General features: G+C 46.0%; 2 protein-coding genes across 2 annotated transcripts in view; one reads left to right on the top strand and one right to left on the bottom strand.

Moving 5' to 3' along the window:
- Positions 1-101: 101 nt before the first annotated feature.
- On the bottom strand, positions 102-5,232 carry RAB19 (RAB19, member RAS oncogene family). The gene is made up of 3 exons (XM_065401339.1): positions 5,035-5,232; positions 2,975-3,158; positions 102-367 (listed from the first exon to the last, which is right to left on the bottom strand). The coding sequence occupies exons 1-3, from the start codon at positions 5,230-5,232 to the stop codon at positions 102-104; spliced, it is 648 nt and encodes a 215-aa protein (XP_065257411.1).
- A 3,171-nt stretch (positions 5,233-8,403) lies between these two features.
- Positions 8,404-27,210, top strand: part of SLC37A3 (solute carrier family 37 member 3) — a 39,436-nt gene continuing 20,629 nt past the window's right edge. The window contains exons 1-6 of the mRNA XM_065401326.1: positions 8,404-8,475; positions 16,471-16,644; positions 17,738-17,852; positions 22,759-22,851; positions 24,155-24,238; positions 26,567-26,712. Coding sequence (XP_065257398.1) covers positions 16,544-16,644; positions 17,738-17,852; positions 22,759-22,851; positions 24,155-24,238; positions 26,567-26,712 — 539 coding nt within the window. The 5' untranslated portion in view covers positions 8,404-8,475; positions 16,471-16,543. The remainder of the gene's footprint in view (positions 8,476-16,470; positions 16,645-17,737; positions 17,853-22,758; positions 22,852-24,154; positions 24,239-26,566; positions 26,713-27,210) is intronic.

The following is a 27,210-nucleotide window of genomic DNA, read 5'->3' as shown; positions in this document are numbered from 1 at the left end:
CAGCAAGGCAGTGATACATTAGAATGATGGTTTGAGGCCAAACAGGAAACATATGAAATCATCAGCCACACCTTCACAGCTCTTATGATTGAGACGTCTCATCAGCAAGAGCACTGGGACTTCTCTACACTTGGACTAACAATCACCGGCCTGGAGTCCAGATAGATGCTGTTTGGAGGATGCCCTCCATGAAGCTGCAAGGTGTTGCGGGCTATCAGCTCCTTTGCCATCAATGTAAACACCTCATCTACATTCTGGGCCTCTTTGGCTGAAGTCTCCAACACAGCCAATAGCCCATGCTTCTCTGCCAGTGTACAGGCATCTTCAAAAAGGACTTGGCGGTTCTCCGCTACATCCGATTTGTTCCCTTTAAATAAAAAAAGGCTTCCATTAATGGTCTGCATTCTAATGTATGAATGCAAACAATGCAATTGGTTAGTTTCCCCAATGTTTTTTTAATATTTATTTTTAAAGGGATTTTGTGCCAAGGAATAAAATTATGCCAAACAAGATTTCTAGTGTGCAGAACACTAAAACCAAGAAAGTTTCATGCATGGAAACTACAGCAACTTTTTGGGGCCTGTGGTGAAAGGTTACCAAATTCATGCTGCAAATTGTTAATACATTTTCTTGCTCCTAGACTTGCTGTAGGGAAATGGTGCAGGAGCACGGACTTGGAAAGAATTAGATTCACCTACCACTTTGTAACTTCTTAGAGGTTTTGCTGAGTTAGAGAATTCAGTTCAATACAGGTGTTATTTCTAATGTGACTATTTTTTCTTTCTAGGTAGGTTAGCTGTTAAAGGGATCACACACAAAATGCCAAGAGGACCTTGTGCACAATATAGCTCCTTATAAAACATGTCTCCATATGTTCCAAATATCTGTGTTAATTTTCTCACCAGTATCAAATATCTATTCAGAAAACCATTAATGGAAACCATATATATTCTGGTACTACCAAATTAATTTGGCCTATATCTTTAGGTGGATGCTGAGATCTCAACACCAATACTGGGATATTGCTGGACTAATTCAGGTCTCCTAGGGGAAAATAGAAACATTTATAGCCTCAGCCTGTGGTAAGGGAATACCTTCCCAGCTTTGGATATTAAGATCCAGTATTACAATTAAGGAGTTTTGGGGTAAAGTCAGAAGGTACATGAACCTATCACTGTTGGCCAGCTTTATATAGGCTACAATTTAAATATAAATAAGCAGCAACTTTGCATATGCAAATAGAACTGTTATACAGTCAATCAGTATAAATCAAAATCTAGTCCAAAACCAGAAGGCACCTCTAGCTAATAATAGTGTCATTAAACATCAATTTCACTGTACATACACAAACCAATGAAAAATATTTCCATTGATAATAGAAATCAAAGTAGGAAAAACACTGCTTGAGAAATTAGAGTTTGATTTAAGGCTATTTAATTTATTTTTATATATGTGTGTTTTAATGGTTATAAAGTTGCATATCCATCTTATAAAACAGATTTTCTTCCCCTGCCTGAACTTCCATATTCTCCTGGCATGTACGATATTTTACTAGTGATAACTTTCAAATTGCTCAAGGATGTTGAAACTTGTCTTTTCAGCAAATTCAAAATGTATACTGTCAGGAGTCAATCTTTTTCTAGAGGGGCTTTATAAAAAAACCCACACCCCAGCTTTATAGTGTATCTGTTTATTTTCTTACATGTCTCCTCTCCGTCCCCCCCACCCATTTCAAATGTTAAAGGGTAGGAATCATAAATTATTTTGCATTAGAAATTTACACCAGAATGAATTAATATATAACTGAATAGATGGGAAAGATTCAGTAGACAGTTTGAGTAGCAAGTAAAAGCTAAGCAGTACCAACCTTTCAAATTCAGTCAATGTTTTATTCTGAGTCACTGAATCTATACTGGACATTTTCTAAAGAGTTTAGGGCTTTCTTCATTTGTTTGTTGGGCATAATAGATTGTGTTTCCATTTCAGGAAAGAAATAAACAGATTAAGGGCTATAGAGTTCAAGTGATGCCTATTCCCTTGTTCACACTAAGATCTACAACTCCATGCAAGTCAGAACTTGTTTTTCATGTCACGTCTTCAGAAGAGTACTAGGAAGGACTTACCTAATTCTTCATAAATAGGAGTATAGTATTTTAAAGTGTGTGTTAGCACGGGCTCAGATCCCACAGCTACCAGGCTTGGGGGTCCAGCCTTGCCAAGCTATGGGGCCAAGTCAGATTATTGTTCTGCAGCTTGTATAAATATGCTGCTCTCAGCACAGTGCTGATAACAGAACAGGCAAAAGTGGCAGGCTCTCTCACTTTGCCAGCTCAACCCTCTTTTCTGTGGCTGAGAGCAGCAATAACTACAACTTCTGATTGCAGGAGGGAGGGAAGGGAGGAATAACCCTGCTTCCCATCAACCACTCTCCTTGTCTGTGAGGAAAGAAAGGGGGAGACACAGGCAGCAGCCTTCCTGCTCTGGAAGAGGGTCCCCATTGCCAACCTGTTTCCACTTAGGATCAGCCCCCCTGGGCAGTAGAAGCAAGTGCACGTCAGTAGAACGGACACGAGAAGGCAAACATATGGAATATCAAAGAGGTTTGAGATGGGTGCATTTTTGCCCATTGACAACTTGTTATGCTCGTGCGTATTGGAACCATTGGGCCAAATTCATCATTTCTGAAAGTGGGCCCATATCCGGTGACCTCAAGAGAGTTGCAGTAAGCTTTTTCCATTATAATGGGGCAAAAACAAGGAATAGGATATGAATACTTGATATTGCTTGGTTCTGCTGTATAGACAGGAATGGGACATTTTCTTTCAAAAAATATAGCTCAAGTTACTACGCTCATTCTGTTCTCTGTATTTTGAAAAATTCATGTAACTAGAGCCTGAGATGAAGTGTGGGGAAGGGAGGGAGGTTAAGGCTATGTATCAAAAATAAACTAAAATAGAAAAAAAGTTTGACTTACCAATTAACATCAGGACTAAGTTAGCAGCTCCATATTTTTCAATTTCATTAATCCAATGAGGAATAGATTCAAATGTGGACCTCCTGGTAAGGTCATAGGCAAGGATGGCACCATGGGCACTGCGATAGTAACTCTGAGTTATCGTCCGGAAGCGCTCCTGGCCCGCTGTGTCCCACACCTGGATCTGCAGGAGGAGAAAAAAAAGAAGTAATGCCAGTGAAGTCTAGTGAATGCCACTTCAGAGTTTGCACTGGAATTTAAGGTGCCACCGGACTCCTTGTTGTTTTTGTGGATACAGACTAACACGGCTACCCTCTGATACTTGACACTGGAATTTATGATATTCAATACTACTAGGCCTTATCTACACTCAGAGTATGGCTACCCTAGAGATCTTATAGCAGCGCAGCTCCACCGATGCAGCTACGCCGCTGTAAGCTCTGTAGTGCAGATGCTCTAGGCCGATGGGAGAGCTCTCTCCCGTCGACTTAATTAATCCACCCCCAATGAATAGCAGCAGTTATGTCGGTGGGAGAAGCTCTCCTGCCAACATAGTGCTGCACACACCGGCGCTTAGGTCAGTGTAACTTGGGTCACTCAGGGCGCTGGCTTATTTACACCCTGAGCGACATAAGTTTTGCTGATATATGTGGGAGTGTAGACATAGCCTAAGGCTACAACCACTTTAGTGAACCTACTGCCAAGATGGTTTGGTTTTGCCTGTGTAGATGTGACAAACTATGTTATAACCAAGGTGCAGCATGGTTATAACACAATTCAGGCTGGTCTATGCAGACAGAACCAAACCATGCTATAATGTGGCTTGGACATTATTCTGGAGGAATTATTTTCCCTAACTGGTTTGTAACTGTATTATGGAGAGGGCGAACATGTTGTGTCCTTAGGAGTGGGAGGGAAGAAAAGAGACAGTATCTTGTGCAACCAAGGTATGGAAAAGGATGAAATACATCAGTCTATTCTATAGCCAAATACTCGGGGCTGAGCTGGGAGGAAGCTCAAAATAAGCGCTAGCTAAGTTTTTCTATTGTGCCAATCACCACAGTATCCCAGTTCTTCAGCTTTCCTCAGAGTTGAGTGCGCTGCCATTCAAGGAATTGCAGATCTTGGGGAGAGCAAAGACCCAAGTTCATGTCTCCCAACTTGATCACTGGATTCAGCTTCTAGAGTGCTATCCTCTTCACCACAGAGGTTAGGGGGAGAGGCCCACGCCCAAACCAGCCTTCAAATAGCTCATCTATTTCCATCAGGGGTTAATCCTCAAGATTATAATTTTTTAAAAATGTACATACAAGTCAAAATACATGCACAAATAATGCAGACAGACAGCACTCAGGTTTTACCCTGCTGTTCCTTTGGAGCACACTAGAATACTATATTTAAATCTATGGGGGCAAGTTCTTCCCTGGTCTTCAGCAGAATTACTAGGGATGAGTCCAGCTCATTTTACGAGGCACACAAGGCATAATGAGCAATTTGGAGGCCAAGGGGAAATCTGGGCAGAGATGGGAACAAAACCCATGTGTAGCCTGTGCTTGAACTAGGAGACAGAGTTTCCCCCATCTATGGGGGTTGACAGGAACAGGGATGGCTCACCCCACCTGCAAGTTAGCACTCACTTGCTGTGACCTGGCTCAGAGGGCATAAGCGGTATTCGAGCTGTAGCCCTCCTGAGGGGGTACCTTCTCATCACAAGAGGAGCCCACCCGTGGGTTCAAGAGGCACCGTGCACTCAGCTTTGCCCAGGGCTGGAACAACAGGCAGGGCTTGTTGCAGGTAAGTTTCGGGCAGGTGCTCGGGGACCCTTGCAGCACAGCGCAGCTCGACCGCCGGCTGCAACATCGCTCAGTTTCCTAGTCATTGCAACCTATTTCTTCCTCCCCCATCCTCGGGTGCAGGCAGCTAGTTTGTCCCGCGCAGGGGACATGAGCAGAGGGAGGACTCGTCTCCTCCCTGCCCCCCTCCCCCCAGTGCTGATCAGGATGTTTAGTCCTACCTGTCCCCTGCTCTGGGTCACCACCGAGCCTGCGACAGCCACTAACCTTCACCTTCTTGCCATCGATCTCCAGCGAGCGCACGGTGAAGTCCACCCCGATGGTGTTCTGCTGCTTCTCGTGGTACTGCCCCGACTTGAAGCGGTGCACCACGCAGGTCTTCCCCACGTTGGAGTCTCCGATCAGGATGATCTTGAACAAGTAGTCGAAGGCTTCCTCCGACCCGGAGCTGGAGAAGGGCATCATCCTCCTCCCCCCCTTAGCTCAGCCTCTCCCCGCTGGGTGGGAGAACAGAGACGGCATTCAAAGCCCCGGAGCATGGCCACCCGTGTTGCACGTGGGGCGAGAATTGCTGCGTGCGGCCTCCCACACAGGTCATATAAGCCGCAGAGCGCTTGGGCAGCGGGCAGATGCAGAGCCGCTGGCACGTGAGGGCCACTCCTCTCCCCCAGAGCAAGGAGCCGCCTTGCGGATGAGCAGCCTTTCCCTCTCCCTCTGCTCCCCGCCAAAGGCTTCTGCCTCCTCTTTCGGGAGTCACTTTGGGGGAAGAGTTTAATTAGAGCTGCGTGCCCTTGTAGGCAAGCGAAAAAACACTCGCCTGGCCTCCCCTCCCGCTGCATTGCAAAGTGGCTTAAACACAAAGAAAGAAAGAAAAAGAAACCAACCCCACACTCTTTCCGGAAGGCGCAGCTTCACCTCCAAATCAGTGTGTGCTGAAGCCACGTGTCTTCCCTGCACCCTTTCCCCCATTGAATTGAGTCCATCTTAGCTTGTTTTCTTTCACAACTTCTACACGGCGTTAGCGCCGGCCGGCCGGCCGCTCTGCCTTCTCCAAGGGGACCAAGCGCGGCTGAGAGTTACCGAGGCATTGAGCCTCACGCAGCCACAAGCGCCCAAGCCAAATGTGCCGCGCCGCGCCTCCCTTCCCCCGCCTAGGTTTACTCACCTGTTACTCACCCCTTTCTCGTACCTGTGTGAACAGGTATCGCTAGCTCTCTTTGTACCCTCGCCCGCCCCTTCTGGCCTTTTCCTCACTGGCTGCTGGGAAACGTAGTTCGGAGACAGGGAGAGCTACTTAATGCCGCGTCTCTAGCCACCCCCTAGCGCTCCCTTAGAAACGTGCTAAGTGCCCCAGAGCAGTGGTAGCTAGCAACCCAGTGTGGAAGCAGGCCCCCTGCCCAGTCTCCCCCTCCCCCAGAATATTTCTTTGTGGACTACGGGCAGGGCCGCCTCCAGGTTTTTTGCCGCCCCAAGCAAAAAAAAAAAAAAAAAAGGCGGAGTGCCACCGCCAAAACAAAACAAAACAAAAAAAGGGCCGGAGTGCTGCCCCAAAGGGCCGGAATGCCGCCCCTTGAAAAGTTCTGCCCCAAGCACATGCTTGGGACACTGGTGCCTAGAGCCGGCCCTGACTACAGGAAGAATAATTGGAAATGAGCTCAGTAAATGCTCATAAAATAGCCCCTATTTGCTTCCGTTGGAGATCTCTTATCTCCCTCCAGAACAGGGCCGGCTCCAGGCACCAGGCACCCAAGCACATGCTTGGGGCGGCACCTGGTAAGGGGCGGCGGGGGGAGCGCGGCGCGGCATTCCGCGGGGGGGGGGCGCTCCGGCAGCGCAGCGTGGCGCTCGGCGGGGGGGGCGGCGCGGGCGCGGCGCTGGGGGGGGGTTCCGGCGGCGCTGGGCGGGGGGGGGTTTCCAGCGGCGGGGGCGGGCTCCAGCGGCGCGGCGCTCGGCGGGGGGGGGGGGGGCTCAGGGGGCGGCGCTTTTTTTGCTGCTTGGGGCAGCAAAAAAGTTAGAGCCGGCCCTGCTCCAGAATGCATCAGAGTCTTCTTAAATAGCAGGGTGTCTCCGCGTGGCACATGGGAGGGGTCAATGAAATCATTAGCTCAGAGGGTCGCCGGGGTGGTGTGTTTATTACAAGAGGGGCCACGGTAAAGGAGGAAAACTCCGGGTGGCACGTAGACGCGGCGGGAAGTGCTGAGCAGCAGAAGGGCGCCGGGGGTTGATGGTGCAGAATGGGAACCCGGGCTTCCCCTGTGCCTGGGAACGGGCTTGCTGGGGCTGCCAGGGGCACACGTTGTTACTTGACTAGCTGTTTCTGCGGTGCCTGGCCCTGAAGTTGTCTCTCACATGATGTCATTATCCTCTGGAAACTGGCTTGGGGATTCCCCCCTCCCCCCCACAGCTGCCAGCTGGGAAGCTAATGTGCGCAGATCTGCCATGGCAATAGTTATTGTGTCACATTAACTGGGTTTCCCTTGAACGTGTCCCCGGAAGTTTGTCCAGCTAGCAGCCCTCCCAGTCTACAGTGGTCCTGGGGTTTTATCGTCTCTCCCTTACCCTGTGTAAGCCAAAACCTGCCCCCGCTTTCTAAAAAGCTCCGCAAGGGTCCGGTGTTAGGAGAAGGACTAAAAATAACAGTCCCATGGGTGACAGGTTTCAGAGTGGCAGCCATGTTAGTCTGTATCAGCAAAAAGAACAAGGAGTCCTTGTGGCACCTTAGAGACTAACAAATTTATTTGAGCATAAGTTTTCATGGGCTAAAACCCACTTCATCCGATGCATGCAGTGGAAAATACAGTAGGAAGATACACAGAGGACATGAAAAAATGGGTGTTGCCATACCAATTATAACGAGAGTGTTCAGTTAAGGTGAGCTATTATCAGCAGGAGGAAAAAACCCTTTTGTAGTGATAATCAGGATGGCCTATTTCCAACAGTTGACAAGAAGGTGTAAGTAACAGTAGGGGGAATATTAACATGGGGAAATAGTTTTACTTTGTGTAATAACCCATCCACCAGAGGCGTAGCGAGCGCCCTCCATACCCTCCGACCGGAGGGGGCCCCGCAAGGAAGGGGGCCCCTAAAAGTGGCAAAATAAATACCGCATTCCAGTTTCTGCATTGTAAGGGACTCCGCCCGGACATATGTTCGGAGGGGGCCACGTTCTTTGTTGCTACGGCCCTGCCATCCACTCCCAGTCTTTATTCAAGCCTAATTTAATGATGTCCAGTTTGCAAATAAATTCCAATTCAGCAGTTTCTCGTTGGAGTCTGTTTTTGAAGTTTTTTTGTTGGTGTATTGGGACTTTGAGATCTGTAATTGAGTGACATGGGAGCTTGAAGTGTTCTCCGGCTGGTTTTTTAATGTTATCATTCTTGACGTCTGACGGGTGTGCACAGTGCAGGACGTGGGAGTGGCACTGGGAAGAGGATGCAGCAGCCGCCACAGCTCGCGGGCAACGCGGCAACTCGCTAGCGTGACCGCTACGCTATTGCCCGAGTGCGTGGGGAACTCAGCCGGGCGGAGAGCGATTTAACTGGACAAGGACTACAACTCCCAGCATGCACTAGCGAGGCGCGGGCGGCCTTCCCCCTCGGAAGAGGCGGGATCACGTGACTTCCTGTAGCTGGCCTGGAGATGCTGGCAGGTGAGCTGCGTTGACGTGGAAGGAGTCGGTGGGAAGCTTCTCAGCGCCTACAAAGGGAGGTGAGCGCCGGGCTTGGCCTTGTGCCTGGGGAGGGAAGGGGGAGAGGTTCGCCCCTCCCCCGTTTCACTGCACTCAGGGAGTGGGTGGGGGGCGATCTGCCTGCAGCTGCCATGTGGCCCCTCTGCTTCCACCCGGGGCTGAGCCTCACTCGCTCTAATAATGGACTTCTTTGCCCATGGTGGGGGTATTGCCAGCTTTTCTCCCAGGTGCCATCTGGGAGCTACTAGCTCTTCTGCTACCCCAGAGCCGTGGTCTCCTTTGTCTTCTCTTCAGCCAGAAGATCCTTGCTGTTTTTGTTAATATCAGTTGGGCTCCCCCTTGTTTCCTCGTGTGGGGTTTAGGGTCTGTATGGATCAGGAGTTGTCACTGTTTTCAGGCCTGGAAGAGTGGGTTTGGGGTCCTTGATTGGAAACAAAACTTGCTTGTATTCAGTAGTGTTTTCCATCTGAGAATTTCGAAATGCTCTGCGAGCTGTAATGCTTCACGAGTCCTCTCTGAGGTGTGTTTGTTTTTTTTTAAGGGCAATACTCCTGCTCCTAATGCACACGTTCAGAACCTTTGTGTGCAGAAATGCAGGCCCTCCGCTGCAGGTGTGAAACCAGAGGCAATTCAGTATCCTTTGGAATTTAGGCTAATGACTTTAGTGTTCTGCAGCAGACTGCTTTAACAGGAATAGTGCCACTGCTAGATGGTTATAGCTTATTGAAAAAGTTAATGAAATGGCAAGTAATGATGCTATGCAAATACTGGTAATCAAACTCAACAATCACTTTTTACTAATAATTCCTTAGCATTGGCTCTTTCAATTAAGATTTTTTCCCCCCAGTAAACTCAGTTGTTAAAATAGTCAAGACCAGTGAACACAGTCAAAAGAAAGTTTTCAAAATTTTGAGTGAATTCACTGACTCTGTAGCATTTATTCTTCTCTACTTAAGAGTCACTGTTGATATGTGAAGAAATCTCTCCCTTTTGCAATAACAGTTAAAGCAATTAGAAAATTTGGATATGTTAAAAATTGAAAATAGTCTGGCTTTAGAGCTGACCTGCAAATGGCTTTAGAGAGATCTGCTCTTGTACCCTTTTTTTGTTCTTTATAATGTGGAGAGAGAGAGTCTGAAAAGAGGGTTTTTTGTTTTTGTTTTTTTTAAAAGCTTTTCTTCTAGTTTTTCACCTTAGAAATATCAAGAATATTAATTTGGGTCTTCCCTAGCTGCTTTGGAGGATCACTGGCTGGTATGAGGAATGTTTGTGAGCTCTTAATACCTTAATTGAAGTGGGGGAGGAGGGTGTTGAGTCTTTAACAAAGGCTTATTCAGAATGTTAATTGGTTGAAGTTAAATAGGTATAAACAAACTGACAAGACAGTTTTAAACAGTCTTAACTAAGACCTTCCCCTCTTAAAGGCTTAACTTTCACTTACTGGGTTCCTGTCACTTCATTTGTTCTCTTGTCGTCACAGTATCTTCTAGCCTAGACAGGGCATTAATTCCTAATGTGTAAAAGTCAGGGGGAAAATTGGTTTAAAAAAAAATTAAAAATAAAAGCTCAGGCTTCTTTTATAAAGCATAAAGTATGTTTCCCTTGCCATATCACTGCAGGTCACCTTCAGGAAATGTAGCTGGGATTGAAAAGCTTCAGAGAAGGGCACCTTAGATACAATAAAGATATGTGCTCTATAAATACTGTAGAGGCCATAGGGTCAAAACTGTGGCTAGATATTGAAAAGGGTGGGGCAACTCTCACAAGTAAGATTTGCATTGGTGTATGCTAAAGCAGTGTCAAGTAACGCTCATGTTGGCTACTGTAAGCCGGAGTAGTCAATAGATGGACTTAGGGCCAAATCTGGACCGCCAGATGCTTTTGAATGGACCCTGAAATCTTTTTATTTACTTATTGTTATGTTGTTTTTTATTTTCTCTGAAGTCTGGATCTTGATTATACATTGACCAAGAAATTGGGACCTTGACAAAAAAAAATAGACTATCCCTGTAAGCTGATCACATCAGGAAGGATTTTTTTTCCCTCTCGGTACCATTGGCAAATTGCCTTATGGGGTGCTTAGGTTTCCTCTAAAGAACTGGGTATTTTTCATTGCTTGGTGGCTAGGGAGGGGTGGATGGACAAAGATGTCAGGATATCTAATTTGATGCAGCAATCATTTGATTCTGTATAGCAAATCATATGCTCCTATAGTTATGTGTTGAGGGAGGCTGCAGGATCCAGTGGATAGGGTGCTGAATGGGGACTCAGAGCCAAGACTAGAAACCAAGTCTCCAGTCACTGGCTGACCCCCTGGGAGACCTTGGGCTAGTCGCTTCCTCTGTGCCTCTGTTTCCCCATCTGTAAAATGGGGCTAATGATACTGACTTCCCTTGTAAAGTGCTTTGAGATGTGCTGATAAGTGCTATATAAGAACTAGTAATTATATAATTTATTCCCAGTGTACCGGGAAGCAGGAAACCTGTGTTTTTTGCCCATCAGTAAAATGAGGATAATACTGCTTAACTGTCACAGAAATGCCGAGTCTCAAATCATTAATGTTTGAACACTTTTTGAGATCCTTGAGGGAGGGGACCGTAACAGTGTAAATGCTGTTATAACTAAGGCTGGCCAGAAAATAAGACTTGTTTCATGAAACACTTCAAGGTTTCAATATTTGTCTTTATTCCAGTATGGAATGAAAACCTATTGAATGATTTTGTGAAAAAATGAGAGACCAAGACTCGCCCAATAGTCTGGTTTGAACCAGAGTCTCACCACTTAGGTGAGTGCTCTCACTGTCAGGCTAATGGCTATTCTGAGGCACATGTACACTCTGTATCCTTCCATCTCCCCAACCAACCCTAGTTATAACCTGCAGCTAGATTTGCAGTCAAAAGATGGTTGTCCCTGTATATTTCTCTTCTTCCACTATTCCCAGGGTAGGTGCTTTGCCTATTTAAAGAAACGAACCAACCCTGGGACACTTTGCCACTTAACATTCATCAGCAGTTAGTGGCTATAGCATATTTAGTGTCAGGCATGTCTGCCTTAGGAGACCTTAGAAGTAAGACTTTCACTGTGGAGGTTCGTATAATGGAATCTTTATTCAATTGGAAGGAAGAGGAAAAGAAGAACCTGTGGAGTAACCATGGGATGGGGGTTTCCGTAAACATTTTGCTTTTCTGCCCTAGGGCTCAATTGAGAAGCAATGCAGCAGCCAGTAACCCAGAAAAGAGGGAGGGAGAGAACACTCACCACCCAGTCTAAGTGCCCCAAATTGGATTGTGTGGCTGAAAATTTGAGATGCGTCCACTTTATTTTAGTCCTGTCAAACATGCGAAGCATCGCAAAGGCATCTGCACATGTGAAGGAAGACAGAGGAATTCTGTTTCTCCTGTCCCGCTAAGCTCTCTTTGGTGAACTGGCTCACAGCCCAAAGGAGGAATGTTTCCATAACTGGAATTCAGAATGTCTGCTGGGTTTCAGGGCTGTTTTGCAACAGTGCTCCCACTGAATGGTTTTCTAATTTGATTTGGCTAGCCAGTGTTGACAGAGCTAAATCACAAGTCTCCCCACCCATGCAGTGTTTTAAATGTTTGTATAGCACAGTGTACTGACACTTTTTTTTACTTGCATAAAATAAACTGTGGGAGGGAAAGGGAGTGTTAACTAGCTGGAAATTGGCTGGTAATACCAGTAGCTAGTGATAATATTCCCAGAGCCAACTGTATAGCAGGATCGAGGATATGCTCTCTAGGGAACAGTTCAGCCCTGGTGGGGCGGAGGGGATGTATTAGAGTAGTAGTCGCCGACTGGTCAATCCCGGAGACTCTCCCAGTTGATCGTGATCTCCGGCCGCTAAAAGTAAAAGCCCTGCTGCGCTGCCACTAAGGCAGGCTCCCTGTCTACCCTGGCCCCACGCCTCTCCTGGAAGTGGCCAGCAGGCCCCCGCGGCCCAGGGGGTAGGGGCAGGGATCTCTGTGTGCTGCTCCTGCCTGCAAGCACCACCCCCGCAGCTCCCATTGGGCGAGAATGGGGAACTGCGGCTAATGGGAGCTGTTGGGGCAGGGCCTGCAGAGGGGCAGTGCGCAGAGCCATGTGCTCCTCCCCCACCGGCTGCAGGGGTGCGTTGGCCCCTTCCAGGAGTGGCATGGGGCAGGCAGGGAGCCTGCCTTCGTCCCACTGTGCCACCGGGAGCTGACTGAGGTATATGCTGCCTGGTGGGAGCCCGCACCCCAGCCCTGAGCCCCCTCCAAGACCCAGCACCCCATACCCCCTCCTGCAGCCCGTACCCCCTCCTGCACTCCAATACTCTGCCCCAGCCTGGAGCCGCCTCCTGCACCCAAACTCCCTCCCAGAGCTTGTACCCTCACCCCCTCCTGCACCCCCAACCCCCTGCCCCAGGCTCAGCCTGGAGCCCCCTCCCATACTCGAAACCCCTCGGCCTCAGCCCAGAGCCTGCTCCCGAACCCCAACCCCAGCCTGGTGAAAGTGAGTGAGGGTCAGGGAGAGCAAGTGATGGAGGGAGGGAGGATGGAGTGAGCAGGGCGGGGCTTTGGGGAAGGGGTGGGGTAGATCCTGGGTTGCACTTAAATTCAAAAAGTGATCTTGTGCATAAAAAGGTTGGAGACCACTGTGTTAGAGCTAGTAGATGTTAATTAACAATAACTTCATGGCTGACTTTGCAGCTGGGAGTAAAGGGGGTCTTACACTAGGGAGTCTGTCTCACCCTTCATAGCGTCTATAGACCAAGCACCAGGGGCTCCTTGCATTCTTCCATTCCCAACCACCAGCTCCCTGTGCCCCACCTTCCCATCCCCTCTATTTCATGTGTCCCTCGCAACTTCCTCACTGGCAGCAGCTCTGTGTGCACACCCCTTCCCTCCCTGTGCTAGGTGCTTTGTGTGACCCCCTTGGCCCATAGCAGTTCCCCCATGAAGGAGTTGTATATCCCATTGTTTCCCCCATTGCAGGATTCCCACATGCTCATCTGTCAGGGGGGATGTCTCCTCTGTAGTGCCTCCTGCTGGCCTAGCAAGGCCCTGCAGACATATTTTCCTCAATTTCCTCTACTGGGGTTTTCAGAAATAAACCACTCGCCTCCAGAAGCTTTACACAATATACAATATATCTCTTGGGTTTGGTTTATACAGCTTTCCCCAAAAGCACCCCTTTCGTGTCAGGGGTCTTCCAAGCCTTCCTCCTAGGGACTGGGGTTTTCCATCAGGCAGTGCTCTGTGTTTCTTACCTCAGGACAGCTATGACTTTCCAGCGGCTCCTTCAGCTGGTCCCGGTCTCTAAGCAGCCCACCATGGTTCAGCGAGTAGACTGCCTCCTCCTGCTGGTGTCTGAGCTGAGTCAGGATGTATACATACAGCCCTCTTTCCCAGAGCTGGCTCTTGGTTGCTTGGGAGGCAGGGGAGCTGTCTTGCCCCCTTAAAGGAATAACAGTACAGATTTCCCCCAAACACAAACTGTTCCCCCAGGACCACTGCCCCCCCCCCATTCCTGCCTTTGTCATTTTCCTAGACCTTTCTGTTCTAAACCTTAAAGGGACACATTACAGGATGGGTGGGATGACCCTTAGGCTCTACTATCCTTAAGGGTTCAGATCCCACATCACACAGGTCCAGGGCAGGGGCTCTGTGTGTGCCCTGCGTCCCTTTCTTTTCTCCCATTCCAAGGTCACCTAATCTCTCTCCTTGCCAAGGGTGCTCTGTGCCCCATTCCCCCTCCATTCCCACTTTCTTCCCCATGCCAGGGCCTCTGTGTAGCCCCTATTCTAGAGTCCCCCATTCTTCCCATGGCATGTGTTCTGTGTCCCCCATTCCTCCTCTCTGCATAATAGGGTCCCTTATTCTCCCCCAAGGTAAGGGCTCTATGTGAACCATCTTTTCCCTCCCCCCATTTGCCCTGCCTCCATACCAGGTCCCCCAGTCTCTCCCTTGACAGCTCTGGCTGCCCCATTCACATCTTCACCCCCATAACAGGGGCTGTGTACATGCTCCCCCTCCTTGTTCTTCTCGGTGAGATAAATCAGGGTATCAGCATGTTAAACTCTTTTGGGAAAATGGGGGGGGGTATTATGCAAGAAGGCGTTGGAGGGTGCCATTAACCAGTTTTTTGATCTAAAGACAATGGCAGAGGTGCTTGAAGCTGTGGCTGTGCTAATCAAATGGCAGGGGCTCCAAGCTTGGCCAGTGACAAGGTTGGAAGGAACCTCTTGAGTCTAGCCCAGTGGTTTTCAAACTTTTTTTCTGGGAACCCAGTTGAAGAAAATTTTTGATGCCCACGACCCAACGGAGCTGGGGATGAGGGGTTTGGGGTGTCGAGGGGCTCAGGGCTGGGGCAGAGGGTTGGGGTGAGGGCTGCACGGTGGGGCTGGGAATGAGGGGTTCAGGGTGTGGGAGGGGTCTCTGGGCTGGTGCAGGGGGTTGGGATACGGGAGGGGGTCAGTGCTCTGGGCTGGAGGTGCAGGCTCTGGGGTGGGGCCAGAGATGAGGGGTTTGGGGTGCAGGAAGCAGTTCCAGGTTTCGGGGGGGTTCAGGGCTGCGGCAGGGGATTGGGGCGCGGACTTACCTCTGGCAGTTCCCGGTCAGCAGTGCAGCCGGGGTGCAGAGGCAGGCTTCCTGCCTGTCCTGGCACCACAGACGGCGCGGCACCCCGGAAGCGGCCAGCAGCAGGTCCGGCTCCTAGGCAGAGGCATGCAAGTGGCTTTGCGCGACTATCTCCCACAGGCACCGCCACCCCAGTTCTCATTGGCCGGTTCCCAGCCAATGGGAGTGTATAGCCAGTGCTCAGGGCGGGGGCAGCACGCGGAGCCCTGTGGCTCCCCTGCCTAGAGGGCAGCGCAGTGTTGCAAAAGGGGCGCAGCGCAGTGTTGGAAAAGGTAGGCACTAGCCTGCCTTAGCTGGGTAGCACTGCTGACAGAACTTTTAACATCCCGGTCGGCGGTGCTGACTAGAGCAAGGCGACCCAGTACTGGGTCACGACCCACGGTTTGAAAAAACATTGGTCTAGTCCATTCCCCTGGTTTTTAGCAAGCACTGCATACTCCTTCCTTGCTGTGGTTTCGCTGATCTAGCTGTAAGTCTCTAAATAAAATGTTACACTCTTTGACTTGACCTTAGTGTCAGAACCCTTTCACTAACAATACCTTAGATTGGTAAAAGGTTGGGCAGGTATGAACATCCATCTACAGGTGGGGATGGTGAGGTGCAGAGAAGTTAAGTGGCTTGCTCCATGTCATACATCATGACAGTGGCCAAGATGGGACTAGAAATATAGGGCACAGGACTAGTAGGCAGAAGGCCCATCTACTGGATCTCACCACCCCATAATTTCTAAGCTAAGCTTCCCCTTTTCCAGCTGTTTTCCCCCCCTTTTCCAACTGTGTCCACTCTCTTTTGTATATGATCTCTTGTTGACATCTTATTGGCAAAGGAAGAGACATTTAAATTCAAAATCTCACACTTGACTCCAGCAGATGCTGGCAAGAGACAGATACGTGAATGTGAACTGTTGCTTTAAGATCACCGGTGTGTGTCAGCCATATAACAGTAGCAAGTAAGACTCTTATGATCAGTCAGTATGGTGCAAAGAGTGTTCATTCACTGAGCATTTTGCAATCTAAGGTGGACAAATATGAATAGGTGATGGATGACAATTCAGGGAGTGGGGAGAGACCCCCCTGGGGAGTTTGTCCGCTGATGGGCACCCTTTAAGAACCTAGACAGACAGACGACATAGGAAGGGCATGTGAAAGAAGTGGGACTATGAAGGTGCTTGGTGCATGAGAGAGACTGTTCCAGGCATTACTGGTGCCAGGAAAGGAGAAGCTGATGAGATGGGCACAGAGATGTGCAGAACATTGAAGGTGAGGTTAGAGACTTGAACTTCACTGGGAACAAGTGGAATAGCATTGTACCCCTTGCTGTGTTCCAGCTACTTGCTGAACATTGTTTTATAAGTGAGCTTTTCTTCAAATTTCCCCCCCCTTTTTTCCTTTTAAGTGAGAAGAGAAATGACCTAAACTAACTTCCAGCCTTTGAGGCCAAGGGCCGGAAGGAGGGCGAGGCCAGAAGTATGGCTGTGCCTAGGAATTTGCGAAGGCAGCCTGCAGATGGGTCCCTTGTGTCCCATTGCACTCATCACCACATTGCTGTGTTCCTGCTTACCTTCTTCAGGTAGGTTGGCCGCTCCTGGATCTGCATGACATTCATCCAGTTGAGTTTGGGGGGTGGACGTGTGGAGGGAAAGGAAGGGAGGATAATGAGAAGATCTGACCATTGGTTTTATAAAAGGCCAAGTAGTAATAGTGATGTGTAGAGGGAGGCACAGTGTCAGTAATGTTGTGCCGGGGTTTCCTGTGCATTCAGATAACGAAATGCATATTCCCTGTGTGAATACTGACATAAATCAGTGGTTTTCAGCCTATGGTCCATGGACCCTGGAAGGACTGCAGGCTATGTCTAAGGGATCCACAAAAGGTTGTTGTTACCATAGAGTAGTGGTCTTCAGGGCCAGCTAAGACCCTATTTTTTGGTGGAAGTTGAAGTACCTTAATGTGCAGTTAGATACTCTGGTTGTTAGTGTGGAGAGGAATGCGGCTGTGTTCTGTGGACCCCAGGGGTCTGCAGACTTATGTCTAGGATTTTCAAAGGGGACTGCAGCTCCATTCAATTTATTAGGGTTCTGCAAATGGAAAAAAAGTTGAAAACCACTGACATAAATAGTACTCGTGATGAAGGACTTCATTGACCTGTCCATCTGCCTGCATGCAGAGTTACACTACGGAAGAGTGGAAGCAAGTGGAGCCTTCCAAAACCAGAGGAAAATAAACAATCCCAACAATGAGCACACTGTGCTGTTGGTAGCTTCTTTCGCCTCTCTGCATTCTACACACAGTGATTCATGCAGAGTTCTGGAGGAGAGAAGATATCTGATGTGTCTTTAGATGAGAACCTATGGTGGTGATTAGCTGGGCAAGTGTTTTCGTGTGTGTGTGTGTGTGTGTTAAGTGTATAACCATTGGTGGACATTTCATCTCCCTCCAAATTGAGATGTCGATCACACTCCTAGGCCTGGCATTCCTCCCCACACTAACAACAATCAGAGTATGTAACTGCAAATTAGGGTGCTTCCACTCCCACCAAAAAATAAAGAATAGGTTCTTGGCTGGGCCCTGAGGCAGACTGTGTATGGAATTTTGGGTCCCTTTCACTTTCTGCTCCAGTGAAGATCTGTCAAACCTATGTGTGTTCACTCTCTGTCTTGCAGTTACTCCCTGCTCCATGCTTCCAGAAAGACATTCAGCAATGTCAAGGTCAGCATTTCCAGCCAATGGACTCCTTCCGACATCAATACCACAGCCCTGGAGCTCCAGCCATATGAGGTGAGAACAGTCAGGACTATCAACCTAGCTGGCAAGTTTTAATACAGACACACGAATGCTAGTTCGTGAATGGCCCAACTCAGACACTGGTGTGAAAGAGATTATTTTTTGCCAGAGATACCCCTTGCTACTTGAGTACTTGCATAGGTGGGAGTCTCAGGTGACTTAAAACAGTAGATCCCACACTATAGTCTCTGGACCACCAGTGGTCAGCAGAGCCTTTCGTAGTCAGTCACAGAGTGAAACTTTCTGAGAAGCTGGGGAGCCATGGTGTTGGGATGGGAACTGGGTTCACAGAAACATCTGTGTATGGTAATCAGCAGAATGCAAAAGATGGAAAACCCACTGACTGTAGCTTCAGGTGCCTGTGTGTGAAATGAGTAATGAGCAATGGAGGGAGTTGCATCTCAGAAGCAGAGGTGTTAGTAACATCGTGGATATGCTCTAATAAATTTGTTAGTCTCTAAGGTGCCACAAGTACTCCTGTTCTTTTTGCAGATACAGACTAACACAGCTGCTACTCTGAAACCTATCGTGGATATGGTTTTGTCAGTGGTAGTGCTTTTATCTCCTTCTGGAAAGGACGGCTGACGTGGGAGGGAAGAAAACTGCTACAATCCAAGCTCATTATGTGTAGCGGCCAAGATATTCCTAACAGGGTGCCTAAAACTAGGCTGATATGTCCACATTTAAACACTTGAGTAAGTGACTGGATTTTCAGAAACGCAGAACTATCAGCAGCTCCCACTGCCTTTAAAATCCCAGTTCCTTTGTTGTGAATGAGAGTGTTGCCTTGTGATCAGTAGGACCAGGATTTGGCCTTATGGAAGTCTATGTATTGTACTTGCTTACATACAGTTGTACTGGATTTCCACGAGGGGTAAATGAGCACAGAACATGGCCTATTATCTTCTACAAGGCCTACCTGAGTGTGAGGAGGTAGCCCTGAGCCAGCTAAATATTTACTATGATAGGTGTGGGGTTTTTAGAGCAGCTGGCTGGCTAGGCCAGCAGAGAGAGGAATTTCGACTCTCTTCTTCCTCAGACTGCACATTTCCTAGGCTCCTATTTTTAGAATCACACAATGGAAAAAATTACTTGTTCTCCCTTCCTTACTAACAAGTAATTCCCATTAAAGTGCAACACAAGTGGGATAGATCTACTTGTATTGGGAACGCAAGAACTGCCCTATTGGATTGGACCCGTGGTCCATCTGGTCCAATATCCTGTCTCCAACAATGGCCAGCACCAGATACTTTAGAGGAAGGTGCAAGAAGCCTTGTATATAACCTGCACATAAGGAAAACTTCTTCCTAGCTCCATGAGTTAGAGTTTGGATATTACCCTTCCAAACCTCTTGGGTGGTGTTGTTTCTTTAAATCCTTGCTACTGTAACTCTGAATGTTCTTGTTATCCATAGGAATGTCTGTTCCTTTGTCGAATTCTTGGCTAAAGGATAAATCATAAAAATCATAGAAATATAGGACTGGAAGGGACCTCAATAGGTATCTAGTCCAGTCCGCTGCACTGAGGCTGGACTAAGTATTATCTAGACCTGTGGTTTTCAACCTTATTTCATTTGCGGACCCCTAAAAAATTTCAAATGGAGGTGCAGACCCTTTGGAAAGCTTAGACATAATCTGCAGACCCTCGGGGCTCTGCGGACCACAGGTTGAAAACCACTGATCTAGACCATCCCTGACAGATGATTGTCTAACCTGTACTTAAAAACCTCCAATGATGGAGATTCCACAACCTCTCTAGGTACTTTGTTCCAGTGGTTAACTACCCTGACAAGAAGTTTTTCCCAATGTCTAACCTAAATCTGCCTTGCTGCAATTTAATTTCATTACTACTTGTCCTGTCCTCAGAAATTAAGGAAAACAATGTATCACCCTCCTCTTTATAACAACCTTTTATATACTTAAATATGTATATATATTATGTCCCCCCTCAGTTTTCTCTTCTCCAGACTAAACAAACCCATTTTTTTCAATCTTTCCTAGTAGGTCATGTTTTCTAGACCTTTAATGATTTTTGTTGCTCTCCTCTGCACTTTCTCCAATTTGTCCACATCTTTCCCAAAGTGTGGTGCTCAGAACTGGACACAGTATTCCAGCTGAGGCCTTATCAGTGCTTAGTTGAATGGAAGAATTCCTTCTAGTGTCTTGCTTACAACAATTCCAGGTGCAATCCAGACCACTGATGGGTTGTGTCACCTCCTGCCATGCAACCTTGGGTGCCTCACAATGCTTTGCTGTTGTGGCTTCCAACCGGGACCACTCTCAAACAGCTAAACAGCATTCAGGTCACACCCTGAGTGTGTGTATAGCTACAGCCCTGGTCCAGCAACTCTGACCCCAGTAGCCTGTCAGCAACACACCAGCCACACTCGGGCTTCTACCAGCCTTGGTTTACATGTGCAGGGTGACCCCAACACCCTCCCAGTCCTGAATTTTCCCCAAAACTTGTGTTCTGCACTGTCCAGCCCTCTCCTGGGCAGTTCAGAAATTAGAGGTTTGTTGCACCTGTAAGGGGTCATTATACAACAGTTTGCTACTTTAACTGGAGTTCCCGAAACAGTTCAGTTTAAACACAACACTGGATTAGTTTTGATTTAAAAAAATAAAACACGTTTGTTTAACTACAAAGAGAGAGATTTTAAGTGAGTACAGATATAGGGTATTAAAGTCAGAAATGGTTACAAAAAAAATAAAGATAAAACGCTTCCTAGTAGCTAAGACTTAACAAACTAGACTTGGCTCCAGGTAAAATCTTTACCACGTGTTCCAAGCAACATAACTGACCAAATTCTCAAGGCAGGGTTTGCTCCCACACTCCAAAGGGCTGGCTCCTTTGTCGTCTTAGGTGAAAGAGTGCGAGAGAGAAAGAAAGATAGAATCCCTGGGGTGTTTTTGTCCCTCACTTTTGTAGCCCAGTCACCCTTTGAAATGCATTTTCATGAGCGTTACCCTAGATAAAGTTCCTTCCCCCCTGTGAAGACGGAGACATGGAATCTTGTGGTGAAAAAGGTTCCATGTTGTTTGTTAAAATGCAGATCAATCTTTTCCTGCCCCCCTTCGTTGCCAAAGAATGGCCACTTGACCAGTGATTGCCAATCAGCTTTGATGATACCCGGCTAGAGCTGTCAGCTTGTCCTTTGTCATTGAGAAACAGGATTTTCCCAGACTTGTCTGGTAAATGGATTTCAGTCATAATTTCAGTTTATGTCCATAACTCTTAATATACGCATTTTATAGATATATATTTCACCATGATACTATTGACCCATGAGTTACTACTTTTCAAATGATATCTCATGAGGAATATTGTATACAAAGATTATTACAGTGGTGTGAATATGTCATTCAGTCACATCATCTCAGACTGATGTTCAGGTGTTTTTGCAACAGTATTATAATTTTGACTCATATTTAGTTTGTGATCTCCTATAACCCTCAGATCCTTTTCTGCAATACTCCTTCCTAGGCAATCATTTCCCATTTTGTATTTATGTGATTGATTGTTCCTTCCTAAGTGTAGTATTTTGCATTTGTCCTTATTGAATTTCATCCTGTTTATTTCAGACCATTTCTCCAGTTTAAGATCATTTTGAATTTTAACCTTGTCCTCCAAAGCACTTGCAACCCCTCCAGCTTGGATGCCTTTGTGTAATAAGTGTAAAATGTAAAGCATAAACTTTTGGAGTGTAATCTGTCTGGATCAGGGACCTTAGGTTTTTATTATGTTATAGTAAAGGGTCTAGCACACCTGTGGGTGATGTAAAATGAAGTATTGTGGATGTATATTCTACCTATTAATCGGTATTTAACCACTCATTCCCGATATGCTCAGCATTCTGAGCTAGCAATATAGTTTATTAATAGACTGACAGATGGATACTACTGACCTCTAGTGGCAGCAATAATTTTCTTCAGTGGCTTTACCTTTATTATTGCATCTCTTTTTTACACACTGCATTTTTTGGAAAACATAACTAAATAGAAGCCACATCTGTCAGCTGCTGCCTGGTCAGCTGAATAAGGCTAGCTGTGACCAGTACTTGGGTAGAAGGCACTCCAAATACAGCCAGGCCTGTCCTGACTGTAGGCAGTGAGATGTGTGGAAGCACAGCTATCATTTACTTTTACAATAGTGCTTAAGGGCCCCAATCATAGATCAGAGCACCATTTTGCAAATGCATAATTAAAAGGTGGTCCCTACCTTGAAGAACTTGATTTATGGCAAAAACTAAAATGGAGTTGATGAAAGTTGAGCATAGGAAATGTCACCTTTAAGGTTGATTTCTTCCCCCCACCACCCACCCCTTATTAATTCCTTCTACTCTTCCTTCAAATCCATCCTCAAAGCTTGCTACTTTCAGCTCGTGTTCTGTCACTAATCTCATCTCTGGGACTACTGATTCTCTCCCTGTGTTAGATGACTTTGAAAATAAAATTGAACTCCAGTTTAAACATAAATTGGAACAAAATAAGTGATCTGAATTCTCTGTAAATATCACTCCCAAGAACAGTGTATCTTTTCCCCCTGATTCCTCTGTTCTCTCCCTTCTCCTGGTCATTTCCTGTTATGTTATCCATTTAATATAGATTGCAAGATCCTGAGAGCACAGGCATTATATATAAAGCAGCATGTAGATCAGCAACATTGTTACCATAAATATTAATTGCAGTGTTTCTCACTCCTGGTGTGCTAGAAGTTAGTTGAGGTCTCTAGCAGGAAAAAAGTGCTTTTCATAGAATTTGAAGTCAAAGCTGATCCTGACTCGATCAATTAGCTAAAGCATGTCAGGGATGGGATGTTACTGGAGCCAGGTATTTCTTGAGTATTGTAGATGAGATCTGTCTCTTTGGAAGACTCATGATGCAATTGCTTCTCTTTGTAGCTCTGGAACAGTAGCCATTTATTTCCCAATGCAGAAGAAGCCACTCTTTTCCTGGGGATGTTGGACACTATCTTTCTCTTTTCCTATGCCGTGGTGAGTAAAACTTAATCACAGCTGCCAAAGTTTGGGTGGGAAGGATGGTGAGGATGACCCATCATGTTTGAGGGTGGAGGGACGGGATCTGATTCCCTTTGGCTACATTATTTTTGCCCTCACACCATACTGGATATCTTACATCTTTAAGGGGTCTGCAAATAGGTTTAAGAGAAATCCATCTACTTCAGAATTACATGCTGAATGCTCCAAATAGCAATGGTGAAAGGCTGTCAGCATATAATCTGCTTTAAATTTACCCTCTCTGTCCTCACAACCTCTTTCAGGTCTCCTAGAATCCGTTACAGTCTCCAACACCATACATTAGCGGCATGTCACATCCACCACAAAGTCTGACATAGCAAGGAGCCAGACAATAGAGGAGTTTGGGGAGGAGGGTTGTAGGATCAAATAAATGCCTTTTGCACTGGTATGTTGCACAGATTTAGGGAGGTTTTTTCAAGTGGTTTTGTATCATGCAGGGTAACAAACACTCTGCAAAAGACACTTATTGGGCACCTCCCCTAATACTCTGGCTCCTTACTGAAGTCTGCTGTAGTAATGATATGGCATCATCTGCATGTGGGTACATCATAGAATCATCATAGAATATCAGGGTTGGAAGGGACCTCAGGGAGGTCATCTAGTCCAACCCCCTGCTGGAATGTCTCACAGGTGCATGGCAATTTGCACTTCAGGAGGCTTGAAAGGACTGTGGAAGATAGGGAGCCTATATTTAAAGTAGAATATTTGCTGGTACATTTACCCTTGCTGTTTGGGACACTTATTATATCACTCTAAAGTGGATGGCACTTTCTTAACCTTTTAAGTCATATTTCTAAAATTAGGCAAATTTCTTTGCCTGTGTTGTTAGTAACACCTTAGATTATTAAAGCTGAATTTTTAGAAATCTAAGCTTTCACTATTCTGTTTGCTTTGTGTTTATCTACAGTTGGACTCCAAAAACAGACTTGTAATTTTCGCTTCTGTTCATAGTCCAATCAGTGTCACTTTCTCGATCTAGTACACTAGCGCAATGTTGCCATGTTTGCATTGCAAATGTTGCAGGAGAGCCTCTGTCGAAACAAAGTCATTGTGATTGAAATTTCAGGAGCATAAGTTAATGGAAACACTTCTGTTTGTATTAGATCTTGTAAAAACAAACACCGCCACCAGACTTCTACACACCTGTACTTGGGGTCAGATTTGAGCTCCCAGCATTCCTTCAACTCTTCTTACAGATCATGTTGAAAACAAATGTAAACTATGTGGCTTTGCTTAACATACTCATCTGTGTTCTTAGGGTCTTTTTGTCAGTGGCATAGTTGGGGATCGCCTGAATTTACGATGGGTCTTGTCTTTCGGCATGTGTTCCTCTGCTTTAGTGGTAAGTTGAAAAATGTCTCTGTTTCGGTGAAGCGTGATTACTGTGATTTAGAAACTCTCCTTCCCTCTAAAACACTTGGCTCTTGTTTTTGTTTAGAGTAGAATGGCAGAATTTATCTGACCCTAGCCTTATGGGTGCAGGGTTGGCATAATAATAATACTTGCTCTACACCCCAGTGCTTCCTAAGTAGTGTTATTAGGGGAGTGCCGTGCTAAGCTGTTCAGAATGCCTCATTTTTATTTTATTTTTTGAACTTTGTGGCAAAAATAGTTTGTTTATGGAGTTTGGCGTTGGGCCAGACTTACTGTTTTGTATCATGACCAGAGTCTGAGGCCTACAGAAGAGCACTTCCAACCCCCCTAAAGCCTCTGTGGCAGTATTCATTTGTGTAAGGATAGTGGAGACGTTTCTTCAAACATCGATGTTGTGACCTACTAAGATATGAACAAGAGTTGCTTGAGTATGAGGAGCCCAAATCTGGGCCTACACATTCTCTTCTTCAGTCTGTTTTCTGTGTGTATCAGGACTGTTTTCCAAACCCACATAACTTTGTAAAATGGCTTTCCTTCCAAATAAATCCTTCCTTTCGTTTCGCTTACAAGAAAACACTAACATTAATAAACTAGTATTAACTTACTTGATTTTGCAGCTGGTGGTGGGTGAAATAAATCAGAAGGGAATATCTGTAAGGAAAGACCTTCAGTTTCAAGCTTCCATGGATAAACAATGAATGTATTTTATCTTATTGGGTTTTTAATCATTAACATTACATGGCTATGCCCATACCTTAATTCATCCCAATGACTAGGAGACCTATTGGTGGATTATTACATTTTGCAAATATGGATAAAAACACCTGCATAAATCAAGTATATTGCATCACAAAGCATGCTTTATTTATCCTGCATAGTGTAGGTTAGGGCTAAAGTTTCTGTCAGTCCCACATGATATTCTTATAAGCAAACTAGGGAAATACGGTTTTGATTAAATTATTGTAAGATGGGTGCACAACTGGTTGAAAAATCATATTCAAAGAATAGTTATCAGTGGTTCACTGTCAAACTGGTTCCCTGTCCAGAGGGAGCAACAAAAGAGGTGTAGAAAACATGGCCTATGAGGAAAGGTTGAAAGAACTTGGCATGTTTAGGGCATGTCTACACTACAAGTGCTACACTGTTGTGGTGTAGACACTTGCTACAGCGATGGAAGGGGTTTTTCCGTTGCTGCAGTTAATCCACTCCCTCAAGAGGTCGACAGAAGAATTCTTCCATTGACCTAGTGATACCAACACTGGGGCTAAGGTCATCTCAACTGTGTGTCTCAGGGGTCTGAATTTTTCACATCCATGAGCAGTGTAGCTAAATCGACCTAAGATTTAGGTACAGACCAGGCCTTAATCTAGAGAAGACTGGGGGTCTGAGAGGGACTGTTAACCTTCAAATATGTAAAAGGTAGTTATAAAGAGGACAGCGATCAATTTTTGTTCTTCATGTTCATTGAGGGCAGGACAAGAAGTAATCAGTTTACTTTACAGCAAGGGGGATTTAGGGTAGATATTAGGAAAAACTTTCCAACTAAAAGGATAGTTTTAGATCTGGAATAGGTTACCTGGGGAGGTTTTTGAGAACAGGTGAACCAAACACCTGTCACGGGTGTTCTAGGTATACTTAATCCTGCCGCAGTGTGGGAGGATGGAGGTTCCTTTCAGCTGTACACTGCTGAGATTCTATGCTTATGCTCCCTAGTGTTCTAGTAAAAGTACAGTCATCATCTGTTATATTGGTGACGATTTTGTAATTCGAGACCTGACTACAGCACTCTTTGCTATTAAGTGTTTGCTGATAAAGACCGTGAAACCACTGTAGGTTTTTTTTTGCAGGGGTTTATGCATCAGTAAAATGGGAATTAGTGAGACTTTCCTGTATTTCAATATTGTTGCATATTTAATTTGACAGGTGTTTTGTCCATCAATCTTTGATTCAAGTTTTATTTTTGTAAATCAATGGCAACCACTACTCCTAGGGTGGGCTGTAACTAAGCTGGGTACCACACGTGGGAGGGAGGCACGTTTCTATGCTGCAGGACATGCTGTTGGTGACTCAGCAGGTGGTGCTGTTACCTCTAAGTCATCACTGAACATTGGCTGGGCATGGTATTAGGAACACCTGAGCTGTTGGAGATGCTGTCACTTGAATGAAATGTAAAACATAGGCCTTGAACCTCTTCCTCTCTTTTTTTTTTTTTTTTTCCTTTCAATTTTGCATTGACACTTCTGGTCAGCCTGGAAGATTTGTAGCAGGATCACAGTTTTCCTCTCTTTCCCCACAGGAGTTTGTATTTGGCACTCTCACAGAATGGCTGCATTTCTACAACAAATGGTTCTACTGCTGCCTCTGGGTTGTGAATGGCTTGCTGCAGTCCACTGGCTGGCCCTGTGTTGTTGCCGTCATGGGCAACTGGTTTGGAAAAGCTGGGTACTTGGTATTTCTCCTTGGTTTAGTAGCTTATCTGTGATGCAGAACAGCAGTCTCGACTGAATTCCCAAACCAAACCAATTCTCCGGCAAATCCTGCTAAACGATAACGTACTTACCTATTGTAACCTGAGCATTGACAAACAGTAAATGAATAGTGAACGACAGAAATCTTACCCGTCCCAAATAAACAATAAACAAACTACTCTTATCAGATATAAAATACAGTAATGCATATTTCTTCACTACATAACCGCTTTAACTCTGACAAAATAGTTTTCATTTTGGGTCAGATTAAGGCTGTTGTATTGTGCCGAAACTTGCATTACTTTTTGTACTTTTTCCCCCTTGTAAAATGGGGATAATGATATTGACCTCCCTTTGTAAAGTGCTTTGAGATCTAGGGATCAAAAATGTTCTATAAGAGCTGGGTATCATTATTATACATTTTCTGCTCTTTGTTGATTTGGCCATTGGCATATATAAAACTCAGTTTGAA

The sequence above is a fragment of the Emys orbicularis genome, chromosome 1 (assembly GCF_028017835.1).
Source record: "Emys orbicularis isolate rEmyOrb1 chromosome 1, rEmyOrb1.hap1, whole genome shotgun sequence".
NCBI lineage: Eukaryota > Metazoa > Chordata > Testudines > Emydidae > Emys > Emys orbicularis.
Note: the sequence above shows the minus strand (reverse complement) of the source record. Positions and strands in the feature narration are given on the sequence as shown.